General features: G+C 35.8%; 1 protein-coding gene across 1 annotated transcript in view; it reads right to left on the minus strand.

Moving 5' to 3' along the window:
* The window catches only part of LOC128248071 (uncharacterized), a 65,246-nt gene that overhangs the window by 19,747 nt on the left and 32,999 nt on the right, over nucleotides 1-12,500 (minus strand). Inside the window, exon 3 of the mRNA XM_052968474.1 lies at nucleotides 8,831-8,926. Coding sequence (XP_052824434.1) covers nucleotides 8,831-8,926 — 96 coding nt within the window. The remainder of the gene's footprint in view (nucleotides 1-8,830; nucleotides 8,927-12,500) is intronic.

The raw sequence follows: 12,500 nt of genomic DNA on the forward strand, positions 1-12,500 counted from the left end.
CCTCCTCCGCCTCCTCCTCCTTCTCATCATCATCATTTAACATTCACTTTCCATGTTGGCATGGTTTGGATGGTTTGACAGGAGCTGACCAACTGGGGTGCTACTCAAGTTACAATTGTCTATTTTGGCATGGCTTTTATGGCTGGATGCCCTTCTTAACACCAACCACCAACACTAGCATGGGCGTTTTTATATGGCACTAGCATGGGCACTTTTACCCAGCATGGGTGCTTTTACATGGCACTGACACCTGTGTTTTTATGAAATACCAGTAAGGGAGCATTTTATGTGACACTAGCAAGAGTGCTTTTTACGTGACACCAGCACCCATGAGCCCTCTCAGCTGAGAAAGGAACATAGAGGACATAACTGTCCATAACTGTGGATAGCCACAGTTTTACTTAGCTTGACATATCTTCTCAAGCACAGCAAACCATTAGAAGTCTTGGTCCTTTGTCATCTCGTTTAAGAAGCCCTGTGTTTGAATATCCTTTCTCACCACTTCGTCCCACATCTTCCTGGGTCTACCCCTTCCACAGGTTCCCTTCTCAATTAGAGATTGGCACTTCTTTATAGAGCTGCCCTCATCCATTCACATCACATGACTGTATCAGTGCAGTCTTCTCTCTTGCACTCTACAGCTGATTCCTCTTATAACCAGTTTTTTCTTAAATCATTTACACTCTACCATATATGCACATTGACATTACCCATCCAGTGGAAGATGCTGGCTTCATTTCTTTCAGGCCTTTTCATGTCCTCTGTAGTCATAATCCATATTTTACTACCATGTAGCATAGCTATATATACACATGCATCATACAATCTGCCCTTCACTCTTAGGGAGAGGCTCATTGTTTCCAACAAAAGTAGTAGCTCACTGCATTCTGTTGGACCAGATCATGAAAGTTACAAGAGAGGGTCATACCTCAACTAATTAGGAAGAGAGTTAGCCTGGACGAGATGCAGTTAAGTTTTCTGCAAGAGAGAAACACTACTAATGTTATCTTTCTGGTAAGGCAACTTCAGGAAAATCATTTAGCCAAGAACAAACTTCTGTACTTAGCTTTTGTAGACTTGGAGGAAGCCTTTGACAGAGTCCTCCACTCCCTCATCTGATGGTTAATGTGGAAGCTAGGGATAGATGAGTGGTTGGTGAGAGCTGTACAAGCCATGTTTAAGGATGCTGTCAGGAAGGAAAAAGTTGGCAATAACTATAGCAATCAATTTAGTGTACAAGTAGGAGTTCACCAAGGATCAGTTCTCAACCCCACTCTAACCAGCTGCATCAAGAAGTGCCAGTTTAAGACTAGCTGCTCTTGGGAGCTTATCTATGCTGATGATCTTGTTCTTATAGGTGAATCCCTACTTGAACCAGAGAGGGAATTTCAGATGTGGAAGCAAGGTCTAGAATCTAAGGGTGTTAGAGTCAATTTAGCAAAGTCCTAGTAAGTAGAAAAACAAAGAATTCTCAAATTCCTTCAGAGAGATTGCTCTGTCTGATATGTAGGAAAGGTGTTGGTAGAAACTGCATATGGTGTACCCAGTGCAAGCTATGGACATGTAAGAGGTGCACTTATTCTAGCAACTATGCTTTCAAAATTTCCCTCTCCACTGCTAATTTAGTCACCCTGGTAACAGAAGCTATCTACTACTTCTTAGGATCCAACCAGACATTTGAAGGAATCTATTCTCTGTACAGTCTTAGTGTTTATTTACCTGCACATCTGCTATGCACAAAGACTAGTTTTTCTATTAACCTTCTTGTGATATTGCTGCACCTCTTATGTGGTATTAGGCATACTCAGATACAAAGTATCATACAAATCAGTGCTGGCTATAATCTTTATAGAAAATCTGTAGAGATAACTTTAAGGGATCTAAAAGCATTGCTAACACAAAGTTGAATTAAAAAGCTTTTAATATACTTTGTAGTATATTATGGTTGCATAATGAAATACAGTGTGCCTACAAGTTATTAATAAGTACTCATCTGTATTTAGGCTAATCTCAAAAGGAGCATATAAATACAGATGAGAGCTTAACCTACTTGATTATGATGGTGTTAATGAGTATACACCACCCACTAAGGCAGTAAAAGGGTGTAAGACAAAAATGAAACAGGAAAGCTTGACAGAAATGTCAAGACCGTGGCAAGAAAACTGTTGCATGGGCAATATTCCAAATGAGCTGGGAAGGCTGACGTAGAGAAGAACCCATCAGATGGAGAAGAACCCCTCAGTGGCTGCAGAGCACTGGCTTGAAAGCTGAAACAGAAGGATTTATCCTAGTTACATAAGATCAGAGTCTCCTCACTCGGAACTATCAAGCTAATATCTTGCACAATGGGGCAGACACTGTGTAAACTCTGTGATGACAAAATTGAGAGCATTGACCACATTGTCGCTAGTTGCTCAGATCTTGATCCTACAGAATATAAAGCCAGGCATGATCGAGTTGGCCAACACTTGCACTAGAGCATATGTCATCACTATGGGATCCTGCATCCTAAGAACCTGTATGAACACCATCCATAACCAGTCACTAAGAGAAAGAATGTTACCATCCTGTATGGGATATATACAGACAGGCAAATAAATGTCAACATGCCAGACATCATTACCAAAGACATATTAAGTAATGTGATGGTGCATACTGATAGAAACATCTCAACAAAAGAATTTAAAAAGCTATCAAAATACAAGAACCTTAAGATTGAGATATTTAGGATGTGGTAATTAAAAACCAAAACCATCCCTGTTGTTGTGGGTGCCTTGGGAATGATCAAGAAAGGTACTTACAAATTTTTTGACCAGATCCCAGGGAAGTCAACAATCTACGAGATTTAAAAAATTGAGCTGACATCAACTGCTCACCTTTGCAGGCAGTTTATCTCTAATATATATGTGCCTTAGGTTTATCAATCCTGAAAGGATGAAAGGCAAAATCAGACTCAGAGGACGAAATACTGCTGAGCATTTTGCCTGGCATGCTAACGATTCTGCCATCTCACTGCCTTAATAATAATAATGGTGGTGATGGTGATGATGATGATGATGATGATGATGATGATGATGATGATGATGATGATGATGATGATGATGATGGTGGTGGTGGTGGTAGTGGTGGTGGTGGTGGTGGTTCAATGAGATAATGGAAAAAGAAATGAAAGAGCAACTGAGGATGGAGTAATTCCGAAGACTGTGGTTGGTGTTGTGCTGAAAATTGACTGGATGAAATAAAATCCAAGCAGTTAATATGTGGGTGATAACATCACTTCAGTATGGTGCAGGAATTATAAAATGGTAAAAGAGAGAAATGAAGAAAATGGATACCAAAACCAGAAAAATCTTGACAGTACATGGAGCCTTCCACCCTAAGAGTGACACCGATAGGCTGTACTTATCCAGAAGAAAGGGTGGGAGAGGTTTAATCAGTTGCCAGGACTGTATCAAAGCAGAGGAAAACAGCCAAGGGTGGTATATAAAAAAATGCTGTAGAGCCACTGTTGAAACACGAAGGAGGTTGGCATCATCAACACTGAAAATTGTGTAACTAAAGAAAAATTTAAACAAGAAATTAACAAAAAAAAAAAGGAAAAACATGGAAGGAACAGAAAATGTATGGTCAGTTTGCAAGAGATGTGAAGGCCAAGACAGATACAAAGGACTGGTGGCTATGGATGAGGAGGAATGACCTGAAGATAGAAACAGAAGTATTCATATGCACAGCTCAAGAACAAATGTTAAGGACCAACTATATGAAGTGCAGAATAGACAACACTACCGAGAGTGACAAATGCAGAATGTGTGGTGAGAGGGGTGAAATGGTACGGCACATCATTAGCAAATGCCTGAAATTAGCACAACATGAATACAAAAGATGACATGATAAAGTGGCAAGAATGATCCATTGGGGGCTCTGTGGAAATCACAGCTTACAAAGAGCAAAGATGTGGTATGAGAAAATTTCAGAAGGAGTTATTGAAAATGAGAATTGCAAAATCCTGTGGGATTCAATAATCCAGTGTGATCCAACCAACCAGATATCAGAAACCAGACATTGTTGTGGTGAATAAAAAAGAAAGAACATGTATGATAATCAACATAGCATGCCCCGGTGACAACAGGATCAATTTGAAAGAAGAAAAAAAAATAAGCAACTATTTTGATTTGAAGAAATATGAAGGTTGTGGTTAATGAAGAGTAGATGTGATACCAATAGTAACTGGTGCACTTGGAAGTATCAGCACTCAACTACCAACATAGCTGAAAAAGATTGGTGCAAGTGTGAAGGTAGAACACCTACAAAAATCAACATTGCTTGGAACTGTAAGAATTCTTCGTAGGGTTCTTGAAGCATGACCAGTAAACAAGTGTCACCAAAGTCTGCTGGCTGTGGACAGCTGACACTTTCCATCATACCCATCAGAATAAGCTGTGAGTTTTCGTGTTATAATAATAATAATAATAATAATGATGATGATAATAATTATAACCAAAAACAGGAATGATGATCGCTGTAATCTAATAAATATCTCAATCTGTTCTGACTAAATACTGCCTGGAGGTAGGAAAACTATTCAAGTTCAAGGTTTTTGAAATGGAAACCAGCAGAATGTAGGGAAGTAAAGACAGTATCAAATATATAACTGGAACGTTAGTATGATACGGAAGTACAGAAACAAATAAGAAAATACATATCAAGGCTTACAACTGTACATTCTTACACTGTGCAAGATACACTTAATTCAATAGTACAATCTGTGCAGCACATTTTCTGCGTAGCTCACACAACAAATATTTTTCCCGATTATTGATATAAACTGCACAATCCTCATCAGTAAAAAAAGACAACATAAACTCTTACATAACTGCCACATGAAACACATCCCAACAGTTTACATAACTCATACTCTACACAGTTGCTACCCAATAATGTAGCATACATTCTTTACAATCACCACCCAACATTATGGCTCAAAACATGCGACATGTATGAAACACCATAAGAATCTTCCAAATTAATGCATACCATGGACAGCCTTTTCTGCACAATAAGTAGATGAAGCATTAAAGTACCACCAGAAACAATTAAACAAACCCTTCCAACAAAGCAAAGCAAAAGCAGCACACAATTCTGCACTCTTTCTCAGAAGACTATATTTCACACACCTTAAGAATAGATGATGCACATGAAAATGCAATAGAAACTCTCACAAAATTGTTAAAATAAATTGCCATAAAATATGAGATGGTTTGAAAGAAACAATCTCATAGTTTTTTGCTGTCTAGTGTTAGCCAAATGAGAATAGGTCTACAAGCATGACAGAATTGGAGCATTAGAAATGACACCACCAGCATTAGGAACCCCGATCTATATATATATATATATATATATATATATGACTGGTCTTATGGTTTTATAGGCCTATATGTATGTGTGTGCATGTGTGAATGGATGGGTCTATACAAATATGTACAATATTTTGTCCTGTTTACTCAGTACTTAAAAATATAAAATGTGGTTCCCTACCCATCTATATTACTTCATTTAAAGTGAATATCATTTAAATTCATACAAACGTATTTATGTGTGTGCATCTTAGTAAATATGTAAATGTAATCATTTTCAGTGTATATGACGATTTTGTCAATAAAGCTGACTGTTATTTCAGTGACAATAGAACATAATGAGCTAATGTAGTTTTTAAAGAAATATTTCCTTTTGATTTCAATAGAAAGCTTTGTTGACTGTTAGCAAGCACAATGTCTTTTGTATTGCATTTAAAATAACACAAAGAAAGTATTCAAGTGGCAGTTATTTGAAATGTAAAAATATCATTATCTTTCCATGGAAAAGGAATGGGAAAATATAGAGACAAGTTACTTTAATGGGGATACTAATAACAGCTCTCAGGTAGAAAGAGTGGCATCCAACTTGAGCAAGTATAGCATCTCAACAATTGGAAGATAAATGCAATCTGTAGCATGGTTGTTCTTCTAGTTTTTACTCTCGACAAAAAAGAAATGATTCATATAATTTCATTAAAAATATATTCCTTAAAAAATATTACACATTTAAAAATCATATCTAACTTTTTATTTGATTGAAATGTTTGGCTTATTCATTTTCTGATGAAAAAAAACCTCTCTGCTTTGTAACCAAGACGACAAGTAAATCTTTATACAATCACTCATTCTACTAGAAGTAACATTTAAATCTCTTTCAAATCACAGTATAGTCACTGATACAAAAAAAAAAAAAAGGGATAGGAGGATTACAGTTAGAATATGTTTAATCATAGTTCTGATTGTTCTCTAGTGCTGACCTGGGGCTGAATATCAAAAACAGGAATAACAAAAACAACACAAACAGCAACAGTAACAATTACAACAACTCTGTTTTTTTCTTATTGTATAAACTGCAGATAAACAAAAGCCCAAGGAAGTGAACCATGTTATTCTTGAAAATAGACTAAGCTCGCCCAAAGATCTAGACTTGGCCATCAATGTGACAGTGCTAACAACAACAACAACAACAACAACAATGGTAATAGTTCCTGAGTTAGGCACATGACCAGAAATTTTTGGTAAAAAGTACAAGTCAATACCTTTGACTCCAGTACTTGATGGGACTTTACTTATTGGCCCTAGAAGAGTAAAACAACACAAATTTAAATGGTGGAATTTTTAACATCAACAATTTTGTTGCCAGACACTTACTAAACTCTACAAGCTGAGCAATGTGATTGGTGGGGAGTGAACCCTTGCATTTTAATTGTGAGTTGGGAATAATTTCTTGTTGACAGCACAAATTTAACATAGAATTGAGCTTTGGTGGTAACTTCAGTTCTGAAAGCAGATAGTACCATAGCTTTTGCCTTTTTTGGTTAAGAAGATTTCTTCTGATATGTTCTGAAGAGCTTGGACTACTTAATCTGAGGGTAGATTTTCTCCATTTCATACTTGCAAATATATAATTTTTCACTTTGTATTCTCCTGGATTAGCTCCTGAAGCAAAGAAATTCTCTTCTGTCTCACAAAATTCTCCCAACTGCATTTTTTTTCTGGGAATAATGATGAGTTAAAAAATTCTGTTTGTTCATTTTTTACATGAATTCAAACAATAATTTCATTTAGTAATGTTTTAATAAATCATGTCTCAAAAGGAACAGCAAACAATGTTTTCCCACTAAGAGAATGAAATAATAATGATAATAATGATGATGGTGATGATGATGATGATGATGATGATGATGATTGATGATGATGATGAGGATGATGACGATGATGATGATGACGATGATGATGATTTCTTTTAATTTAATAATAATGATTTTTGGCCATGAGAGCCCATGACGGGGCAGTATGAGGATGAAGTACAAAGCAATGAAGATTGAGATTCATAAAAATGAAAGTGAAATTTTAAAAAACAGATGACAATGACAAGAAATTATTCCCAACTCACAATTAAAATGCAAGGGTTGACTTCTCACCAGTCACATTGCTCAGCTTGTAGAGTTTAGTAAGTGTCTGGCAACAAAATTGTTGATGTTAAACATTCCACCTTAGTCTGCACTTGACTCAGGTTTGCAGCTTGGTTCATCATAGTATTTCAAGAACCTCTGCTGGTGTGTCAATCTTGGAGCATGCATGCACATCATCAGCCAGTAGTATCCTGAGACTCACATAAAGTGGTTGTTGGTATTAAGCAGATGTCCTGACTAAAAAGTGAAAGAGTGTACATTCCAAACTGGTCAGGTGTTTCTTGGTGAAAGCATAACAGTCAGGCTATAGTTTCTTTTCTGAGTGAGGTTGTCTAACATACTTGTGGCCTTTTCTCATATTTTCTCTACATGGAGGCCTGGTCTCATCCAGATCCTGAGCACCTTAACCAAATTCTCTACTCAAATTCAGCAACAGAAACTACCATTAGCTGACATTGACTTACTTTTCCAGGTTCCAAACTGCAAACCCACCAACTTGTCCCTTTTGATGAACGCTTCTGTAATCAAGTACTCTTCTAAGATATGAGGTTGATCATCATGATTTCTGAACTGTCTAACACTGTGTTACCTGCCTGTGCAGACACAGCTCTCCTATGTCCACATTTAAGTCAGATCTCCTCTCCAAAACATTGGTTCTCTGGAATTCCCTCTTTGCCCATGTCTTTCTTGCAGGGTTTGGCTTGCAATAATTTAAGCAAAATATTAATTGTATCAATTTCACTGAACTTTAAGGGTGGCTGAAGACAATAAGGCACTGCTCCTTTCTCCAGATCCAGCAGGCAAAAGAAAAGAAGGATGTAACTTTTAGGATATGTAGTTTACATGGATATGAACAGTAAAACAGATCATAGGCATGAAATATGCTTGAACATGTGATATGAACTGAAAAAGAAAATGTTAATAGCACAATCCAACAAAGGAGCTTCATGAAGTCACTTCATTTTCTAATATCAGCAGTAAATCTTTCTCATCCATCTGTTTACCATTGGCGGTATGGTACATACTTCAGTTAGTTCATAATCTTAAATATAGGTTAAGAATGGTTAAATGACTAATTGAATGATTTGGCAATAGGCTGCATCCATGCTAAAGGTCTGTTCAAGCAGAGTTGACTTAATAAAAATAACAGAGGCTCTGTAACCATCACATTAGCAGTGGTAGTTTACTAACTGTATAAGTTCAGTATATTAGGTCAATGAGGAAGAAAGTTGATGATTAATGAAAATGTAGGGTCAGTGTGTCAAAAGTGATTATTAAACAAGAAATTAAAAATATATGATATGCAAGAATTAAGAAATAATAAATTGATATTCTGCTTACAAAGTACGAGGACACACCATAAAGACATTGTGAGGGCATCTCATTATCTTTACATCAAATTTTGTTAATCTTTTGGTACATGTATATGAACATTTTCTGAAAATGAAAATATATGTAATTAAAATAATTAAAACTTCATTATAAAGTATCTAATTAAATATATTTTTGGAAGTTTTCAAGAAACTTTAATTAAATTCCTTATGTGCACCATGCACTTAAAAGATTAACATGGAAAGCAGCAACTTTTTCTGAAGATCTACTTGTATTTTTTTGCTACATTTGCCCAGAGTCCACATATATATATAATATCATACATATAATAATATCCTGAATATTCTCAAATTTCCATCGCACGTAATGAAAAAAATTAAATTGTGACACAAAAAAAAAACTCATCTAATAGATATCAAAGGCTCAATGGTCCTCAAATATATTAAATTCGAAAAATTTTCTGAAAAATCCAAGTTTCTTAGAGAACGCTTCAGTGGTTTACTTATGAACTGCAACTCACCTATTGCTGATCCTTGCACTAACACATGACTATTTTAACTTTAAATTTTTTAACACTATTTCCAACAGGAGTGTATTAAAACTGAAAGTCACCAAACCCCCTTGGCAGAATTCTGTTTTGCACACGGCATTTAACCGCTCATAACCTTTTAATTTTTGAAATTTTCAGAAAATTCTTGTGAATTTATGTTCTATGCATGTGAAATCATATGACTATGCAAAAGCCAAAAACAAAAAAAATTTTTGTGTGAACTAATGGGTATTTAGCTGTTATTTTTAGCACATCTCACTTCCACATCATACCTTCCACATTTGTTTGTTACTCTGATGTATTGATATTTTTTAATATCTTTCTCTCCATAAACATATTTAATGGTCTATTGGTGGAATTTCAGCCAAAAATTCGGACTGTCCATATTTTTAACTATGATTTAAAACAAAAAAAGTTTGAAAAATCTTTTTGAAAACTTAAAAATAAAATTCAAAAGACAAATTTTTCTGAAGAATTTAAAAAAACGGTTTTGTTTTCATTGTCATATTATTTCCTGTGTGTAGAACACAAATTCTCAAAAATTTTCTGAAAATCCCCCAAAATAAGAAAGTTATGAGGAGTTATATGATGTGTATAAAGCAGAATCATACCCACAAGTTTTGCTGTTCTGAAACAAAAAAGAGTGGTGGGGTGATATAACTCACCCCTCTCTTTTTCTATTTTTTCAAACCAGCAAAAGTTGTGATATTGAGGGTTTGTAACTTTTAATTTTAATACATCTGGCATGTTTTTGGAGCTTTCCTATGTTTATTTATGCATTCTTTAAATTTTATAGTCCTGCTATCACATTCCAACCCTTACAAAATTTATTTTCTGGTCTGGAAATTGCATCCATGTGTATGATGCTTCTTGCTTAATGTGCAATTTCTTTTTACTTGTGTGATGCTAGATTGTGAAAACACTGGAGTATTGTCACCACTTGTTTGTTTTTATGTACATTTGTGGCAGTCTAATAAAGTTCCATATGAATATGGTCAGTTTTTATTTCATTTATTACTGTTGCCAAAACCTTCCTTCTCTGCAATAACTGTGTTTTTATGGGAAGAGTCATATAAATAAGACTTCAAATACCGTATATAACTTTATAATACATTTATCAACATTTAATTTAAGAACTCACATACACAAGGTTGGAGATTCATAGTTAAGGTTTAGTACTTTTGAAAGGTATCCTAGAAATGTTGATGTCTACAAGATTTATGACATCACAGCAGCCACTTCAATGCAAAAACTAAAAGAACTTGCATTGGCTTACCACCATGAGAAATTTCAAGTTTATGTCAAATTCCAATCAAAGTTAGTAGGGGGAGGGTCAGTGTGGCCCCATCCTGTTGAGGAATTGGATGTAACAATAACTTGTTGAGAATAGAGTTAATAAATGAGTCAGAAGTCAGATTTTTTATGTGCACCAGCCTAAAACATACCAAATACCTTTTGCTTACCATCAATAGTAAATTCTTGAATTAAAAAAGAATCAAAGATCCTTCCTGAACCTTAGGCTTATAAAGCCAATTTCCTGAATTCTGTGGCACACATATTCTCCCTACTTCAAACAAGATGCTGGTCTGTCATAGGATTACTCATTCTTGTCAGCTCTGAGTGGACTGGAGCAATGTGAAATGAAATATTTTACTCAAGAACACTACACATTGCCCAGTTCAGGAATCAAAACCACAATCTTAACCATAATTTTGCTTTTTCATTGTCTTTTTTATTTCTGGAACATTAAGCATCTAAACAACAGACCACTTGCCTACAAGTTCAAATACTGAAAATGTTTTGGAAGACAACTTAAATAGAGGACTTGTATACTATTACTTTCACCACTAGCATTATATTTTCTTTATTTTTTTTATGTCAGTAAAAATACAATCAAATTATATATTACTTCAGAATCACCTGCAACTTTTCTGCTTAAGTTGAAATTAAAAATATAAAATGGCAGCAGTTTACCCATCGCACAATGTGTGTGTGTGTATATATATATATATAAATATATCATCATCATCGTTTAACGTCCGCTTTCCATGCTAGCATGGGTTGGACGATTTGACTGAGGATTGGTGAAACCAGATGGCTACACCAGGCTCCAATCTGATATATATATGTATATATTCTGTATATACATATATATATTATATAGGGAGAATTCACAAAAAAGGCAAAAGATGAAAACAGGTGGTGTAGACAACAAACAGATGTATTAGTTCAACTCTCAGGAAGTGAAAAAATCTTTAACGTTTCGAGCCTACGCTCTTCCACAGAAAGAAACAAGGAGGGAAAATAAAGAATGTGAAGGGGCTAGCGATCTATCATGGCGAATATGTATACTCCAACATACTACAACCCAAGAAATGGACTGCACAAAATTTCCAAGTATTCAACAATGATGTTCCTATGCTATACAGGTTAGGTAAGGACCATGAACCCTACGTAAACCTTGTTATGGGACCCCCAACCCGATCAGTTTGCAGAGTGAATATCTTCAACAATTACAGGTTATCCTATTTCCTTGCACAGGTGTTACAACCACTCATTGAAAGGTCTCCAGATGTCTGCATGAGCACAGATGATCTCCTCAGTAGAATCAGTAGTTGTAACCACTACAACGACCTCACAGGTTGTATAGTGGGTAGTATGGATGTAAGTTTCGCTCTACCCATCTATAGACATAGATTTTTCTGTGAAAAAATGCATTGAGATTATCTGTGAGATTATCCACGAAGTCAACACTAGTCAACATGAGGTAACTAAGCTATGCCTGTTACTACCTAGACAATCATGACCTTAGTAGTTTCTGCCCCACCAGGTCACAGAGGGGAAGACCACCCACCATCACCTCAGCAGTGCAGAAAAGCACTGCAGAGTGCTGGAGTGGCTGCACCATACCCACCCAGGACCCTGAGAACAAGTCAGGTGAAAAGAATGATTGCACATGCAATATGGGCATAAGAACCACCTTGAAGAACTACAGAGTAAAGTTTAGCAGGAAACTATACTTGCAGGTTCAAGTTGCAGCCTTTGGTGTCAGTGTGTCAGTGTGACTGGAGATCATGACCTGATGGGAAAGAAAACTTAAACAATCTTTATCTGAACAATCCACAACTT

Source organism: Octopus bimaculoides, chromosome 6, assembly GCF_001194135.2.
Source record: "Octopus bimaculoides isolate UCB-OBI-ISO-001 chromosome 6, ASM119413v2, whole genome shotgun sequence".
NCBI lineage: Eukaryota > Metazoa > Mollusca > Cephalopoda > Octopoda > Octopodidae > Octopus > Octopus bimaculoides.